The sequence below is a fragment of the Polypterus senegalus genome, chromosome 17 (genome assembly GCF_016835505.1).
Source record: "Polypterus senegalus isolate Bchr_013 chromosome 17, ASM1683550v1, whole genome shotgun sequence".
NCBI lineage: Eukaryota > Metazoa > Chordata > Cladistia > Polypteriformes > Polypteridae > Polypterus > Polypterus senegalus.
Window position 1 is genome coordinate 90,862,358 of NC_053170.1, and position 19,419 is coordinate 90,881,776.

Consider the following 19,419-nt stretch of genomic DNA (forward strand, 5'->3'; position numbering starts at 1 on the left):
AGTTGGGATTTGATGTTCCAGTTTCCAAAAATTATAAAGGACGATGTGCTATTCCCTGAACAACTGAATCAGTCACAACAAAATAGTGCAGTCCATGTATAAATCAGCTTCAACGTGCAGTGCGATAAGCATTTGGGTAGTTGAACTGTAACAGGATTTAAATGAGGATTTCACAAAACCGAATCCTGGTGCTCCTTGTAGACACTAAAGGTAGACATCTTTACTATTATCCTTATTAGCAAAAACAAGCTTACCTTGTTAATAAATTCTACCAAGTAAATGTATCAGTGGGATTGGAAATTTTAACTCTTCTTCCTCCAAAAATTATACAGTACCTTCTTTATGCCCTTTGCTGCGCATTCTCACTCTGTCACATGTGTGCCATGCACAGACAATCCCTTTCAGTCCATAAGTACGTACATCCGTGGCACAAATAAGCACCCACCGTCTGAACTCCAGCTGTTTCGTCGACTGTTGTATTTGATGGGTGTGGTTCCGGGCAGCTCAAAGGGAGTAAAGATCGCATGTTGTCCTGGCAGCTGTACCAACTCAATGCACTTTCCATTGATTTCCGGGGACAATGTGCATTGCATGGGTTTGTAAGAGAAAGCAGAGCAGTACCCTGACAGGCAAGCCCGCTGGTAAAAGTCAAGCACCTTCTTCCTGCAAGTGGAACAACAATACATTAGTGGCTGACATAGCTTTCCACAAACTTTAAAAGCTGACAAATTGAAAAAGCCTAATAGTTTGTGAGGACAAAAAAAGTGGCACAGGATAGGAAAGACCCAACAAGGCACTGTGAGATGGGAAGAAACGCCAGCAGTGCTGACACATACTGCTATGTCAATACAGGTGAAAGACCACCACTGAGTGCTCCTGCAGGGTCCATTACTGAAGGAGAATGAATTTAGGCTTCCTTGCAGATCACAACTATTTTCTTTCTCTAATACACGAGAGAGTAGATGACCCAGTAGGTGCCTCAAACGTCTTTTACAGTTGAAGCTGTCCTAGCCTACAGAAGGCAGCAGATGTCCCAGAGTGAAAGAAATTGAATTATATTGAACTTTTAAGTGAGGCACACCTGAAACTGCCAAAGAGACCTGGCCCTGAGAGAAGGCTCAGTGTCTTGGTGGTCTCCAAAAATGTACAGTTTCGCTACCACCCACAGACATTTCAGTGCTTAGCCAGATGTAACCCCAGGATTAGTAATGGGCGATTGGTAAACGAGTCATTCTTTTTTGAAACTACTTTTTTTCAGTCAATCATGGGAACTGATTTATGAGCATGAACGAATCAACTCGGTAGAGCTCAACAGGGGTGCTATAACACATGCACGATGCTACCAGCCTCTTTCGTTTAGATGTTTAAAGCACATGTGCGAGTACCGCCTGTCTGAATTAAGATTCTCGTTCACTTCACTGATGATTCTCTCTCGTTAGAACCATGATCAACAAAAGAGAACGAGGTCATTGATTTTACTGTACAAGTATAATAACACACTTATGCTCTTACACCAATACGACATGAATATTCTGCCACATCAGGCCATTCAGCTCTGTAGAGCACATCAGTTGTTTACACCTGGAGCCTCCAAATCAGAACAGTCTCCAAAGGGGTACTTTCTGATCACACAACAGGGGAAAAAAAAGGAAACTGCTCATTAGTCATCAAGGCCATTTAAAATTAGGTGTATTTGGTGGAATACTGACATGGTTCTTTATGAAACTGTTAAAAAAAGGTTTTGGGATACACCACAAAGTGGAAGATCACACATATAATCCAACTCACCTGTCAGATCCAGAGAGAGGATAAATGTCAGAGCCATCCCAAAAATCTGTACAGGCTTCCAGAATAAGATCTGCAGTTCCATGGGAGAGCATCTGCACATTATCTTGAAAAGAATCAGCACTCAAAGGTTGGTGATGGAAGAAGAGGCAAGTATCCCATTATGCAATATCAATCTTGTTCCAAAAGATACACCACCAAGGCAAAAGGCAACTGGGAAATACAAGCTTAGTGCCCACAGGTCAGCATTCTTCTAGGTACCTTAAAATAAACTTTTTTACATCCCAGACTCGTTAAAGCCTTGACCAATCCCTTTACCATGTGTCACAAATCACATACACACCCTTAACAAAAGTGTGCCCCATAAACCACCTCAAGTCAGCACTAGTAGCCAAAAACTAAATAGTGAAACAAGATTTAAGGCACTGGAGAGACAAAAATGGTAAACTTACTAGTAGTGGAGTCTCGGACAAGCAGGCTAATCAGGTGACTTAATGGGGGCTGCCTCTTAGTGAACTGATGAAGTCTTTTAGAGCCAAATTCCTTGGCTGCTTCAGCAGAAGGCAACTGGTACATGGCCAAGTGGTGCTCTTGTTTAAAAAGTTCTTTGGCACCTGGGGTAAAGCCTGCCAATCAAAATTGTTCAAAACATAAGCATTAATAATCATTCCCAACAGGAAGAAACATAACTCGCGGAGGAGAAAAATCAAAAAAGTGCAAGCCATTTGAAGTCTAACATCCTGATATAATATCCTTTTATTAATAAAAGATGCCACTAAAAAGGTACTATCAATGGAGCCGATGGGATTTCCATACCTATAAGCCGGGCGAGCTCACACAGCCACCAAGGGATATGAATGGGAACAACTGAGCCATGTGCTTCTTGGAGTGCAATGTTGGACAAGTGATCGGAGAAGCTGCACAGTTTCTCTGTCACAGTTGCATTACACAAGTTCAGTAGGATATTCAGGCCCAGAGGCTTGAGAGATGTTAGGTGGTACTGCCAGCTTGAAGAATCAAACTGAATACTGACAGGGTTCTGCTGGTCCTGTGAAAGGCTCAGCATCTCCATATGGTAATCACATACATAATCCTCTGCCTCATAGTCCAGAACCTCACTGTCACCACAGATCTGAAAAATATAAGGAAAAAGTCAATCACAACTGAAAAGATGGGTAACAATGTGGAATGCTTCAGTCAGCTAACCAGCCATACTCTGGCCTGATTCCCAACCTCTGCACAGTTCAATGACAGGACTTAGGACAGGAGTGTCAGACTCAAGGGCTGCAGGCCAGATTCAGCCCGCTTCATTAATATTCAAAACATACAGGCCTTGATGATTTTTTTATTCTAGAATACCTCTTTTAATGTGTATTTCTTATATAGATTGTATCTGTATATAATTTAGATTCACATCTGCCATTAGAATGGAAAATGGATGCTCGTAATGACCCAACAAGTAAAAAAAAAAAAAGGCGACACGCTACACCGCCACAAACAGCATATTTTAGCATAATGCCAAAGACATAACAGTCACATGAAAGAGAAGGTTGCTCGACTTCACACATGTGGCTGCTGTCACTCTGCTCCTTTTTTAAAGCTGCACAGCAGCATATCCAACTGCTGCCACCGCATTACACAATTCTTTTGTCATTTCCGTTGACTTGATTATTGTACAATATGTGAATAGAAAACACATTTGCAGGTCTACTCCTGTAAAATGTGAGTAGACATGCAAATGTGTGTAAAATGTGATCAATACCTGTTTCTGAACAACTCTGAATATGGTCTGTGTGATCTATGGCCAGCATGTTTAAACCCGATCATGATGCATGTTAAAGCAGATATAAATGGATGTACTTTGCTTTATTGTTACAGTCTTCTGTGTCTAGGCTGCTGCTCTCACTTCATTTTATGTGCAGATGTAATTTTACAACTCCATGCTTATTTAGGTCCTGTTGCTGCGGTTAGCTTTCCTAACCCCACTGAAATCTCCAAAAAAAGAAACTCTGATAAATAGTTTAAAGAAACACACGAGGTAGAATACTTGCATATGATTATGATTAGTGCAAAAGTAACCATCAGAGTCTGGTTAAAAAATACATACATACATAAATAAATAAAATAATATGTGGCAGCAGTTGTTTGTTGATATATTCCAGCTCACGTCGGGTATATAAAGTATTATTTTTTGCCCTGAATACAAACTAAGTTTGATACTTCTGAAAAGGACCTGCCCTGCTCCTCTATTCAAACTCGAAGCAATCCTAAGCTAGCCTGAATCAAGTGACCACTTTCCCCTTAAGCTGTCTACCGGCACACCACTAGACAGAAAACAGCAGGCATTTGGAAATTAATTCTCACCAGATGTTTAGTTTACTTCAAAGCTAATCTTAATTAACCTTTGTCTTGCATAGAGTGCTGCATTAAAATGTCAGTCTTGAAGAGCTTTGTACTGAAATTGAGAAATCTGTGCAGGAGACTGGACAGTGTAACCAAATGAAGGTGGATATCTTAGTCTGGTGCAATGTTTGCAGTGCTGTGTACTGATTTGTATGACTACTACTCTAACAGTCTGGAAAGATGGCCTGTGTTATGAATATTATACTTTATACCTAGGAACAATTATAACCACTTATTTTCAATATTTCTTACATCTTATGACATTTTATTATTTTCTCATTACCATGACGTCATTTTGTTTTTGCCAATAGTCACCACCGTGTTGCGAGTCCCATTGTCAAGACATTACTTCCAGTTATCAGAATGCGTGATTTCTAATGTTGCGACGTCTAACGCCATCGACACGGCAGTTTAAATACTGGCACAACAGTTCATTTACTGTCCATAAATATAAACTTTGGAGAGATCTGCATATTTCTTTTTTTAATACTGGGTCTTGGAATCACTCGATTTAAACTTTGACTTAATTCAAATATGAAAGCCAAAACAAAAACTTTTAACACCTTATTGGTATCTGACCCGTTTCTGGCATTCATTGTCCATTATTGTTTTTTTATTCCTTTTTTTAGTCTCTGGACAGAATAAGCAGGCCTATGAGGAAAAGACTGGTGGCACAATTTAACAGAAATCAGATGAATGAAGAAATAGCAATTGTAGTAGAAGTAGTAATATGTTCATGTGAATGTCATAGTGGCTACATGAGGGCTGGCAAATTGAATAAACATGGAAGTCTCTTTAAATGAGACTGCCTTTGCATTGCCTTCCCCATTTTATCTAATGAGTAGCACATGATATTTGTGGTAGGCAGTAACTTTGGGAAACTGCATAAAAAAGTAGAAGGAGATCTACATACTTAGGTAATAGAAGAGCTGGACCATAGGAATGTCAAACTGCTGGTCTTGTACTCATTTTACACTACCATGGTCCTTTGTTAGGGGGCGCTGCTCAGTGGCACTGGGTTCACAGCCTGCAAACTTGATCTTATCAATGCATCATCTTCCCTCCATCACTTGTTCATCTTCTATAGTTGCAATCAGAAGTAAAACTGCAGGTAATCAAAGGTTAAAGAACAGCTATGAGCTACATGCCTGTGAACTTTCCTCTTCGCCTCCTTCTGTGTCACGGCTGAAACTGACATTTGATCCAGAAGGGTGTTTAGCCCGACGGCTTTCTTTCTGCTTGCGAGGCCGCTGGGTGTCTGATGAACGTGGTGTGTCAACAGAGACTTCACTCGGGTCCTTTTCATTTGTCATCTGCACAGAGTCAAGAGCAGGAGCACAAAGAAGAGCATCAGCTTCCTGGGCCTACAAAGAGAAGAGAAAATTAAAACCATGAGTAAAAGAACACAATGTACAAGATGACACAGGAAACAGAACCATTAGAAACAAGTAGAAAATGAAGTGGAGCAGATGCCATGAAAACAACTTAGCCAAGTTAAAAAAAAACCAAAAAAAAAACACTAATTTCTCTCCTTTACAACTCACCTCTTCTCTGTCTTCTTCCCCTTCCATCCTACAGAAAGATCCCATGGACACATCATCTTTGAGGTCCTCATGGCTGTCATGTGGTGGCTCCACTTTACCGCTAAAGAAAAGAACAGTCTCAGGGCTTGGATTGGGCCATGACAGAACACCCTGTTTATCTACACAGCAGAGCACCTGTCCAGGAGAAGAGAATATACATCTGTGAAATACATATATTGGCAAAGGGTGGGGAGCTTCCTAGCAGAATGACAGCAATGCATGTTCAAGTCTAAAAACAGATGGATGCTTTCATTGCCTCACTCATACTTGATACTTGTTCTTTAGGAATAAGGCAAAGCAATAAGGAGTCCATACTCACTGTGACTGAGCCCAGGCTGTGGAGAACACTTGACGTGTAGCACAGTGTCAGAGACTTGCCTTGCATGATGTTGAGGAAGTGTCTCCAGATGCAGCACAGAATCTCCTGTGAATCAATCAAAAATTGTTAAAAAAAAAAAGCAAATAAAAAAAAGTGGGGTCATCAATTTTAGAAAGATTGGAAAGCAGTGTAACAGTGTTAGAACACAACATTGTAGCCTCAGCTCACATCACCATCTATAGAATAAAAACAACAGACAACAACAAGGCAACATGTCCAATCATCTGTTTTATAAGCCTGCCTTTCCACTGTTAAAGGTGCGTTAGGCAGGAACCAACAGTGCAATGGACACTAAAACATCACAGAGCACAGCCAGGTCAATTAGTCTGACACAAATACAAAATAAAGAAATTAAGATGTTAATTCAAAATACGTAAATGAAAATGGACAAGCAAAGAGAGCAACTTTTTATCTTCAATGGGTGGAAAAAGTAAGACACGAATTATTATGGCAGTAATGTACATCTTAAAGGACCTTCTGGAAGATAAATGACTGCTGTCCTCCCTTTTGTGACAGAAGAAATTAATTCCTTCACTTTACAAACCTGCTTATTCCAGTAAAGAGCCACAAGGGATGACAGCTTTCTTTGGCAGTATGGCATGCAAGGAAGAATTTATCTGTGGACATGGCTCTACTCCATCACAAGAAACATTCCCTCATATCCCGCTAGTTTCATCACATTACATTCAAAACAGTAAAGAAATAGGGTCACATCTTTGATGACCACACACACCTCATTAGCTCCTACAGCATTCTGTCCCAGACTGTCGTAGATGGGAGATTTTATTTGTGCATTCTTTTCACTAAAGTCTATTAACCTGGCTTTAAACTCTGTGTGAAAAATAGCAGGAAACAACATGGGTTAAAATACTAACTGGATTTAGACAATCTATGGAATCTCAGTAATTCATAGCAGATGTAAAAATGAATTAATTAACTAATTACATTTATAAAGGCTTTTTTAACCTACTCAATGCGCTTTACATAGACAGTGTGGAACCACTTCAACCACCACCTATGTGCAGCATCCACCTAAATGATACAACGGCAGCCATTCTTGTGCCAGTACACTCACCACACATTAGCTATCAGGTGGCGTATTTGTGATAGAGAGAGACAGCCAGTAAGAATAGAGAATGATTAGGGGTTCAGAATGACCAGGCCATCTGGATACACAATACTCTTTTCAAAAAGATGCGCAGGGATATTAAAGGAGCACAGGGAGTCGCAACCTCAGTTTCACATCTCATCCAGAGGATGACACCAGTTTTTTCAGCATATTGTCCCCATCACTGCACTGCAGTATTGGGATTCACACGCAGACCACAGTGTAAGTGCTCTCTGCTGGCCTCACCAAAACCTCTTCGGGCCGCAACCTAGGCTTTCCCTAGATGGCTTCTTATCCAAGTACAGTCTGGGCCCAAACATGCTCAGCTTCAGTGGGATTAGCAGTACAACTGCTTTAACTGTGTTTTGAAATAGCATACAATCATCTACTTCATTTTATAATCCGCATTGTGTGTTTTTAGTTTAAGACCTTGGCGTTACAAAATGCAGTAGCACAGCAACTCTATTTTTTCTTCTTCTGTTGCTTCTTGTATGTGTCAAAGTATTCTGCAAATGGCTTTCAATAAAAGTGCAAACGGTACAATGCAGGACAACACAGGCCTTTGAAAGCTACATAATAAAGGAGACTAAGCACAAGCACGGGACATGTCACATCAATGCTTCACCCTTTTTAATACTAGTGCACCACCAGTCTGGGTTGTTGCCTTCCCCTTTTCTACATGGACTCCAGTTCGGTTTCGCTGTCCACTTTACTAAAGTGGGTTGACTCTTTCAATAAAAATGTACTGTTCTTGATTTAAATGAGGTCTGATTATTTAATAGTATTTATGTACACTGATGTTGATAGATGTTATCAATGCACTTTGATAAGTCTTTACTCCATGTGCTGCCGGCACTAAATGCTCGATTCACAACAAACAAAGTCGTCCATAAACAATGAAGTTTTCTAATCATTAATGTCATCATACAATCGCTTCTGTGCTCTCCCACTCCACTCTGCATCACCTAATCAGCTTTTCAACTACAAAGTGAGTCGACTCCCAATGAACATTCTTTTCTCCCACACTAAACACATAAAAAACACGGTTGACTAAAGTTGGAGTTCCACTACTGAACTGGCTTTAGGTTCAGTGTAATCTGGTTAACACAAACATGGAGTTCTGCCAGTTTATTGATGGTGGCGATAATGACAGATGGTGTATGTTGTCACCTACACCTGCTAGAACCCATGATGGAGACCACAATACACATCAGCTGCTAGAAAAAGAGAAGACACTGAATGTTTGGAGAACTCAAATTAACCCAAAAGGGACAAAAAGGTATAGCAGTGTTCTGCCACTCTGTTAGTTCTACCTTTCAAAAAGGTACAAAAAACAGAACTAAGAAATATAAAAGCAACATAAAATTGTATTTGTCTTCACCATTTTGAAAATTTCAGCAGTAGTGTATACTGTATGTGTGCTACTAGCATAACAAGAAGCTTTCTAGTTATTAAGTTAGCTACTTTATTTTGTATAAGGATTAAGCTGATTTAAGCACTCTTCACTTTCTATCTTAGAATGTTACAGATTTTCTCGCCAGTACAAGCGAGCCTTCCACAATGGGCTATCTGGTTAACAGGTAAAACAGTAAGGATGAAAGTCTTAAGCATTATTCAGATAGGATTGTCACATTTTAGTTAGCTGCCTTTGATTTTTTAATCATAAAAGAGATAATCTGCTTAACACTGAAACAATCCAATGATTTTAATCTTTATGCATGTCAAATTTGTTCTTACCCTGCGGGAAAAGGTGTCACAAAACATATTTTCTCCACTACTGAAAAGCAAATGATGCTTTACAGCTGTACCCATTCATTCTAGTGAACAGGTGGTTAATCATCAGGCTGCATGCCTTTCTCAATGTTCCCAGTGTGCTCAGCTATTTTCACACCCCAGTTAAGATTCGTGTTAAATCCATGAATGACTGCGACTTTGAGTTGTTCTATACAAATGAAGACAACTGCTCAGGTCCATTTCACTGGGGTAGGTGTATTAATGGCCACCATGTTTCATGTATTATCTTAGATGCACACAACCACTTTGTCTGGGATTCATCATCTTTACACTGTGGTAGTTAGCTTGCTTACATTTTACTAAAGGCTTCCATTCTGCTTACAGATCTAAAACCATCCAATGTGTATCTTATGTACTGCGATCATAAATTAAAATGTCTCAATGAAAGTTTACATTAGCAGCAATGCAGTATGGAAATTAAGTGCAAATTGAAATAAATTATTAATCATTAGAATTAGTAGGGTTTAAAATCTTAATACAAATTAACTGAACAGTGACTGAACAACAAGTAGAATCCCATTCTCCACTACATTTTGGACAAGATCATGTGAAAATATTTGTTGGTCTGCCATTGGAAGTGCGGACTCAAGTTATTCAACTGCATTTCATTTTGAAGTTTGTGCGAGATATTGATCTAATACATAGTTAGAATGTGTAAATATTACACAAAATTTACATCTTCCAATTGAGAAAACAGAGAAAGGAGATGTGCTAAATCTCCCTGACAAACTACACTTTGCAAATGCTCCAGTGGCAAAAGCCTTATGAATGCATGCACTGAAAGAACATGGAGTGAATTCACAACATACAGTAGTTGTATGTACATATTTGGATAGGTTTCTGTCTTTCATATTTTTATTTGAAATATGTATTATATTGATTATCCATAGAATGTTTCAATATATTACAGCTATAAATGAAATCACTATTTCCACATGTTTTTTGCCTATATAAAGATCAGCTGTCAGTCACAATTAATATTTCGGGAAAAAGTAGCTGTGGCAACTATTGATCTATTGCTCCTCTCATTGACTTGGTCAAGCCAAGTTAATGAATCTGACAGTCATTAGCAATTATAATTATAATTCTGTGAAGTATGGCTTAGGAAAGAAAAGAAAGAAAGAAAAAAAAAAAAAGGCACTCGGCCTGCTACATGAAAGTTAATTTATCCCAGACTGTAATTATTGTTGCATGAGGATGTTAGATTACAGGACTAGATTTAAACAAGGCATGACAAATTACACAACTCCATCATGACTTTCCAGCATTAGTTTACATTTCATAAGTGTCATGAGCTCTGCCCTTTTTCTGATATCCAATAATATGGTCCTTGACAAAACGGATGCCATCCAAATGTTTTTTTTTTTTCTCATACTGCAAGTTCAGCGACAGTCTCAGCCCTTTTTCTTTTTTTTCAAATCTGTTATGGTATTTAAAACATGAGCCATCAGATAAACAAGGCTCCCAGAGGTATGTGAGGCCCAAAGCATCCGCGTTCTTTATTCTTCATAGCTGCGTTATATACTTTGTACTTCAGGATGAGTGTTCACTGGTTCTCATCTCTACCACATGCAAGTCTGCCCACAAGAAGTAAGACAGAAATCAAACTGTTTGATTGTGTTGGTGTAAGCTGCAGACTGGTAGAACGGAGTTACTTGTTATATTATAGAACATGACTGGTGGTCATGGTAGCACGTGCAACTGCCTCCTACTTGCTCACATTATGTAAAAGTCTGTGACACAGCCTGCAATGACCATAGCAATTAATAATATCTAAAACAAGGGAGGAATTAACAGGACTATAAATGCTATTTTGAGAACAAGGCTGTGGCTCTATACTTACGGGTAGATGGAGATCATTGACAACTAAGATTTCATTTATAAATCCATTATAATAGACTGTGGCTGAATAAAAAGAACAGCAAAGAGCAGTTCAAACTACTTAATTGGCAAAACTCTGTTTGGCTCCTGATTTATGGCCGAGAAGAAACAAAGGTATCACCCATTTTCCAAATGCAGGCCATTAGCTACACCTCAGAGCTACTATCCTCAGAGTGGCTTCATCAAAAACATGACAACAGCAGCTAGACAACACAATACAAACCTGGGTTAAAACTTCAAAAAGGTTTCACTGACCCTGCATGCATACTGCCATCATTACCTCCAATGAGCACTTACGACGGGGTCCCTGGAAAAAGGAAGGTGTAAAGGCGCACAAAACTACAGTTTGCATCAGGTATGGTCAATACAACCGCAACACGACATGCAGCACAAAAAAAATTCAACTACTGAAAGGGCACCGTGTGTCCTAGTTTGCATGCGGACGTGTGAAATGCAGTAAAGGAGCGGAAACAAGCAGCGACCACTGTCACCCAAGTTTAGCACATGCTGGGTGGAAAGGGCCAAGAGGGCAATATTTCATCAATATGTTTAAAGTCATTCTGCATTGAGCGCTATGGCATGCAGCGGTCCAAGTGGTGGCAGGCAGGCTGAAGAACAAGGGAGGGAGGAAAGGCAAATGCTGCATGTGTTGATATTTAGCTCCAGTGCACAGTCTGCTAATGAGATTCACACTCCAGAAGTCAGTTCCCCTGCCAGTAAGATGCCCGATTTTGTACACATCCTGTTTTGGAAGCCAACCAGCTACAGGTGGAGAAACCATTTGGGAAAAACTGCTGACAGGCAACACTTGGCACCTTCAGTAGCAGAGGGAGTTGATCCCAGACAGTTTTCTTTATAGTATTTTGCATAATTTAAACATGTAGGAACAAATGCATCTGATTGATCCTTAGATACACACAAGTGAAGCCCATAAACAAACAAGAAGTGCCCATCCGATCAAGCCCACCATTTACTTTTACCAAAAAAACATTAAATATTTGTTCATTTAAACGCACCTCATCTATAGCTTGTCAGCTTGTGCCTAAGGCACCAGACTCTTTACTTTAAGGTCAATGAATCAAACCCTGTCATTGACACTATGTGACCTGCAGCGAGCCATCCTCTGACTTTAAAAAGAAAAATAATCAAATACACTTGTACTCTGTATTGGACAGGTGTGTCCACTATGTAAAGGCACTATATAAAATAAAGCTGTTTAACATTCAGGGTGCCCATTCGACACATGAATGAAGTTGATGCAATATCATCCGCAAAATGCTCTACCTTCAGAAGGCTTCTTTACATTTTATTATTGCTTTAAGTTATTCTTGAAGAAAAAAATACTGTAATACATTGCCACAAATGATATAGGAATGGCCAAAAATATTAAAACCCTTGCATTGTTTATATATAAAAAAAAAAAAATAAATTCCATTTAGTAAGTTGTAACTGACAAAAAAGTAATTGCCATCCTTAATTCCATAAAATGCACACTTTTGTACAAATGAAAATTACACAATCATTGGGACCCCCTGACTTAGTACTGTCATATCTCAAAACTGGCAGAAGGAATGCATTTCCCCCAAAAAAACACTTCCTACCCAGTCATAGTTGCTGCACTAGTGGCAGAGGTTCACTTTGAGGTTCACTTTGGTCTTCTTCAAAAGTGCATAACATCAATTTGAAAATTTAAAAACAGACAAGGCTAATGAATATAAATTTCACAAACATAAATTGATATTTTTCTCAGCAAGCAAGACAGCACTACTACTGGACTGCACACTGGAGTCAAACACCTTAAAATGATAAGAATAAAATAAAAAAAAAACCTAAAGCATCTACAAAGAATGGCAAGGAAAGAGAAGAGGAAAACTGAAGTGAAAAGATGACAAGGGACTTGGTTATTGAACAAGGGAATTTGGGAAGGGAGGGAAGAAGTTTTATACTCTGGGCAGATACCTGTGAAGACACCACCTCCGTGTAGCTGCTTAGAGTGTCCTCTGAGAATTTAGCCAGCTAGAGCAAAAAAAGATGCCGTTAAAAAGAGACACCTTCAGTCTAGTCTTCTCATCCCATGCTCACCGTATGGACAGCACCCATTAGAAGAAGCACATACATGTATTATTATTATTATCACCAAATCTGATGTTAATTATATTAGTAGCACAGCGTTAAAAAGAACATTTGGATGAAGATAACAGCCGTCACAAATCCAACACACGGGCTACACTCACTCATTACTTCAGGAAAAAAACTCAAAAAAACTTACCAAACTGATCTCTTTACCAACGGAAAAGAAAGCAACTGGCAATAACCCTTCAGATGTTGGGGCCCACTCTCAATCAGTACAGCAGGTCATGATGCAACAATTTTAACACACCCTTCATTTGTGATTCGTCCCCACTTTAATCTCTGGCCAAAAAATTGCCTACAATTTGTGCAGCACAGATCCAACCAGTTTTAGCTGTCCTCTAACCATATAACAATTCAGCCTTTTCCCCATTTTGTTCTAGGTAAAGTTTATCTTTTCTTTAGTCAAAAGAGAGGTCAATGATGAGTGAAAATGGAGACCACCTGCTGTACAGTTTTCAGCCACAAAAGTGACACAGCATACTTACATTTTTAACAGCCTAGATCTGTGAAAGGACTGCCTGAGTAGTTTACAGAAGATTAACACAGCAGAGTTAAACTTCACCTACTGAATATACCCAGAAGAGCTTGAAGTGTATAGTCTTTTATACTTAAGCTCTGCAGGAAGTTCCAACAGAAGGGATAGCAGTCTTCCAGTTATTACAAAGAAAAAAAACGCTCAAAAGTATTAGTAAAACCCGAAAGTAATCTTACATCAGGAGAGATACAAAGACTAGTTCTGAATACTCCTAACAGAATTATTATATTAATTGATAATAACTTCCAAGCTGTCATGCCAAGAACTTGAACTAAAAGTCCATGCGACTTAAGCCTTTTTAGAGAGTAATTATCTGTTTCTTAACCCGTTTATCCATTCATCCATTTTCAAATTTGCTTTATCCAGTTCAGAGTCAAGAGGACTTGCAGTTTTGGATACAAGTCAGTAATAAACACTGCATAAGGCAGCAGTGTATCACAAAACAGATTCATGTATACAGGGGAAATTTTGAGTTGCGCCTTTAAATAGGTCAGTCTTTGGGTAGTGAAGGGAAATCAGGATAAAGCTGAAGACAGTCCAAACCTCAGTAAGTGGAGAATGTACAGTAAATACTCCACACACAGAATTACGGGGGCAAGGTTCAAAACCTTGACTTGAAACAGTGAGGTGGCAGTGTTAACCACTACACCACCCTTATTTGTACACTATACTGTATATACACACACATGTAGAAATGTAAATATGGGGCTTGTCTTCTGTTACCTTGTCACCAAAACCTGTCTGATTTTTATTAATTTGGCAGGTACTGGCAGGATTGCACATATACTAAATTTGTCTGCCACCATGAAACAAAAGAGCAGCTGTTAATGCAGAGCCATGCAAAAAGCAAAAACTGAAACTTGAGCACTTAATTAAAAGATCACATTTTTAGTACAAAAAAAAAAAAAAAAAAGCCAGTGAAGGAATTTCCATTATAATCCACATTATACCATTCAATTTAAATGCCAGCATAAACTGTTGTTCATCATTCATATATATAGAATATCAGCAATTTAAGTAGTTATTAACACTGTAGTAATTGCTCAGTGTGCCAGGCCACTGCCAGGCTCATTAAGAACTGCCAAAATAGTGAGCAAGTAGCTCTGCTAAACATTTTTATACATGACCTTGAGCTTGATTAAATGTTTCATTATCTCAATGATTACATCTTTGTACAAATGCCAGATTTCAATATCATTTTGATCTCTCAAGTGTATACCTTGTTGGGTCAGTTACATTTACACTTGTCCCAACTGAAAATAAGTTTAAGTAAAAAAGTAAGTAAGTAAGTTTGTTCACTATTGATTATCCAGGTAGTTAATTTAGTAAGTTAATAATAATTTGCCTTATGGAACAAATACGTCATTTTTGTGCTGGCTGAGCATATTTCACAGGTAATATTCATTCACCTTACATTATTCTTTTCTGACTTGCAGTGCAGTACTGTCTCATTGTGAAGTCCATGTTGTATTGGTGAATATGTACGATGTGGAGTGAAAATACATGTGCCTAAGTAATCACTGTGAACATAAGCAATTTAACAAATGAAAGGAGACCATCTAGTCTATCAAGCTTGTTTGTTTAGCTAAAGGTAAGCTGTCCCAATATCTCACTCAGATACTTCTTAAATATTGTCATGGTGCAGCGTGTCTATTATGGCACTCAACTTATAGGCACCTATTTTCAAATAAAGAAGGCAATAAATCTCAGGAAAGCAGTCAGCTTTTCTGATCTTATTAGGAGAGCTAGAAGTTGTCTTAGTTGTCATTTTTGCTGTCATTTTTGTGCAATTTCCTTTCATGGTATATTTATTATTTTGCTTTTTAAAACTTTATTCCAGTGTTTGTTTTAACGCAAGTAGCTTTATCTGTTCCTCTTACACCGGTTGAACCGACCCTCTGGAATTCATCCTACAGATGTTTCTTTTAGGTTCTTTTAGGTTTATGTCCTAAAAAGGTTTCAACACACTTCCTTTTACTATAACATGAAAAATGACTCAACAATATTTATTGTTTTGTTCCATCCAAATCATCATAAAGTTGTGGTTAAGGTGTCACGTGCACATTTGTAATGGCCATGCTGTCTATGAGCAATGGGGAGTGTGAAATTAACTTTTATTTGAAAGATTCCAGTCCTACAGATGTATTTATATGCCTGCACTGTACATATGTAACCAAATCTGTTGAAAATGCCTTAGTTTGCTGCACAAGTTTAAAAATGCAATAAAGTTGAACTAATCACAAAAGCCTTTGCTAACACTTACACTACTCTTGGGTTCACTCTGAAGACTTAGTTTATAGCAAATGTTTGTTACTAAAAAGCATGATGGACATATTAATCAAGTGCTTCATAAGTATGTTTTGTAATTTTAAAACCACGTGTGTGTGTGTTGCTACTTACACACTTAACATACTGTTAAACATGCCGAAAATGCATACTCTCTTCAACCTTGCAAGGTTCAACTCATGCAGTCTCACAATTGATGACAATAGCCCCTTAAATCAAAGCTATAGACCTTAACCTGGGGTAGAAGACGGAGGAGAAGGAAAAAAACAAAAAAACAAAACACCAACACACACAACAAGCAACACCTTTAAGCCTTAAAACTACATTCATTTTTGGACTAACATAAAAGTATCAGTAACATAAACACACACAAAAGGTGACAAATGCATTGACAGTTTCCATAATTCTTCATGATGTCCCTTAATCCCTTATTGGTCTTGCCGTTCAACACTTACCAGCCCTGTGGGAGAAGCCTTGCTTGATTCAGCCAAAACCCTCGCTTCTCCATAGGCACTGACAAGCACCCACATTATGGGGAAAAGGAGAGGAAGAATGGGAAGAACTCCATTTATCTGTAGGACAAAAGCCAATCTACCATTATAATTCTTGAAGTTGATGCAACCCTTTCATACTACAGTTTAAGTTTGATAAAATTGATCAGGCACCATTTTGCTACCCTAAGTTTGCAGTTTTTTTTTTTAGATGAAATGTAGCCTTTTTAAAATCCATTTAGAGGCCTGTTTATTCCGGTGTCATAAGAGTCTATCCAGGCTGCACAAGTTGCAAGGCAGGAACCAAACCTAGATATGGTTTGACATATAGGTCCATTAAAACCTTCACTGGCGATGTCCATTTGTTTTCTTTTGTATGTACAGATCATATGGGAGGAAAAAACATTAACAAGATTAAACTACTCTCAGTTTTCCCCAGAAACCCATTCAATGTAATATCCCATCAAATACACCTTGTACACATATTTGCTCCTTCTAAAGTGCTTAAAACGGTGCTTATAAAGTTAACGGTGCCATTTGTTTTCCTAAAAAATTGATTAGCAATTTAAAATTAAGTCATATGTTCCCTTGTTTAGATTAAGGAATGAAGCAGAATACCACATTAGACAGAGGGTAATGTAATAAACATTCAGCCATAAAGACTCATTGCAAAGAATGCTGCTTCCTCTTGGGACAATGAAATGCAATGTGTAAAGAAAACATGACATACGTGCACTGTCAGGATACATTTTTGAAATTGAAATAAAAACCCTTTTCAATTTAACTCAACCTAAAGTACATCCATTAGATTTTAAATGACTTTGAAAATTAGCATCGATAAGATTTAAAGCACAACTTAAGTTGGGCAATTCAGTGTTTAGTGCTGCTGTCACAAAAGCTTAACAAAAATAAATTGATAGGCGACTCCATGTGGGTATACAAGTTAATGTACCCTTTGATGTACTGACACACCATTCAATGCTTATACCTGCCTTGTGCTCTGCTCTCCACAACCCTGAATGGGACAAATAAGCTGTAAAGATGGATGGATGGATGAATAAACTGAAATGACTGCCAGGAGGACAAAAGCAAAAAAGCATTCTTGAACATATCAGCTAAATATCTCAGGAACTAGAGAACAGCCTAATATATTTTTCATATGCAAGAACACTCATGAAAGGATAAGTACTCTCCATGAAATGGTTTTATTTAACATATGTGGACATATCAAGACTGAAGCTTCATTTAATCAGTACCTATAGATAAAGGTGATACAACAAACAGCAGGCAACATTTACATTGCATAATTTAAATTAACATAAATGCAAAAGCACTGTTGAAAAAAGTCAGTTCACCTCTACATTTACCCAAAATAGACCAGGAAACCTCAGCAAGCAAGCATGCTAAAAGACATTTCTAAGAACCCCAGAATTTCATCACGCGGATCTACGCTCTTGCCTCTGCTGATGTTAAAATGCATGAGACTGCACAAATTATATCTATATGGGAGCTGTGCCAGTAGAAAACCTTTGCTGTCCTTAAAGAACATTGAAGCAAGACCAAAGTTTGCCCAACACTTAAGCCAAGTGAGATGAGAGTTATACGGCCACAGTACCAGAAGACATGTTTTGTAAACACCAAAGACAACATTTGACTAGAAGAACCTGTTACCCAATGTAAAGCAATGTGGTAGAAATGTTATTGTTTGGGGCTACTTTGCCACATCAGGGCCTGGGAAACTCACCTTCAAAAGAATCTACTACTGTATGAAGGGCACTTGAGGATAATATCAGACCATCTGTCAGATGATTATGGCTCAACCAACATGGGGGCAACTACAACATTCCTATAATAAGGGCAATACCACTCCTGAGCGCAAGAGGACACTTTCAATAATACCTACTCTTCCTTTTGCCTCTAGGACAGACCAACATCCCAATTACTAAAGTCACATCCTCTACTATTAGCCCAGAAGTCCCATCCCTTCCACCTTAAACGGGATATGAAGAAGCTCAAGAGTCATCATTTGAGAAATCCACGTCTGAATGAACAGCTCACCACACCAGCAGTGTTTCATCATAAAGAAGTATTTTGATTAACAATGACCCGAATGATTGTTTATTTTCTACATTTTTGTCTACTTGAGTCATCGTATTACTTGGGTCTTGCCCTAGTGGTGTTTGTTGTTTTGTTACAAATATGACAATGGCTCTAACCTTATCAGTAAATCCAGCAAGAAATGGCTAAAAGAAAGAAATAGAGGGTTCTGGAATTGCCAAGGTAAAGCTTGGATCTGAATCCCATCAAGATACTGTGGGGTAGGTTTTTGGGAGGTTTGGGGGCTTGAGAGGTTGGAATTTGAAATAGTCTGAGCATTCAATACAACCCTCAAATACCGCATTGCAGAAAAAAAGATCTGCATGGAGGACGTGGGATAAACTTACTCCCTGTCGATATCAGAGACTGCTAGACAGTCACAGGAATGGTGTGACGATGCGGGTTTGGTTTCATGCTCCCACTTCCTCTCTGGGAGCTCTAGAACCCGACACCGTAATGTAACCGGATGAACTGGACAATGAGGACACCAACGAAGCAAGGGGAAAGGTGCAGAAGTGCTTTTATTAAAACAAAGTGTCCAAATAAATAGTGCAGTTTTCCCAGTGTTCATAAATAAATAATCCATAAAAAGGTAAAATACACATATTTAAAACAAGGCAAAAAATGAGACTAAAATCCTGCCGCAGACACTGGGATCACACCAGCCAAGCACAGCTCCTTCCCAGTCTCTTCAGCTCACCCCCAGGCATGCTCATCAGGAGAGACTTCAGCCACCACCGTCCTCGCACTACTAACCCCTGGTCTTGGTTGCCTCCGTCAGCGTCTGCCAGACCACTCGGAGTTGGTTGTCCTCCAGTCTTCTTTCTCTCACTCGTACTCATCCCTCAGATCCCTAGGGCAGACTCCTCCACGATTGTACCCACTCTTCCATTCAGTGGGCACGATTCGTCCCTTGAGCGCCAATCCTTCGCTCCATCCATGAC

The 19,419-nt window shown here is 38.9% G+C and overlaps 1 protein-coding gene across 4 annotated transcripts in view; it reads right to left on the minus strand.

Annotated features, from left to right (window-relative positions):
* The window catches only part of tmem94 (transmembrane protein 94), a 63,501-nt gene that overhangs the window by 19,964 nt on the left and 24,118 nt on the right, over nucleotides 1-19,419 (minus strand). For 3 of the 4 annotated variants that reach the window (XM_039739261.1, XM_039739263.1, XM_039739264.1), the window contains 9 exons: nucleotides 16,343-16,459; nucleotides 12,893-12,949; nucleotides 6,091-6,195; nucleotides 5,733-5,906; nucleotides 5,337-5,552; nucleotides 2,602-2,917; nucleotides 2,238-2,411; nucleotides 1,789-1,891; nucleotides 446-663 (listed from right to left, as the gene is read on the minus strand). In XM_039739261.1, coding sequence (XP_039595195.1) covers nucleotides 446-663; nucleotides 1,789-1,891; nucleotides 2,238-2,411; nucleotides 2,602-2,917; nucleotides 5,337-5,552; nucleotides 5,733-5,906; nucleotides 6,091-6,195; nucleotides 12,893-12,949; nucleotides 16,343-16,459 — 1,480 coding nt within the window. The remainder of the gene's footprint in view (nucleotides 1-445; nucleotides 664-1,788; nucleotides 1,892-2,237; nucleotides 2,412-2,601; nucleotides 2,918-5,336; nucleotides 5,553-5,732; nucleotides 5,907-6,090; nucleotides 6,196-12,892; nucleotides 12,950-16,342; nucleotides 16,460-19,419) is intronic. The other variant, XM_039739262.1, reaches the window with a different exon arrangement.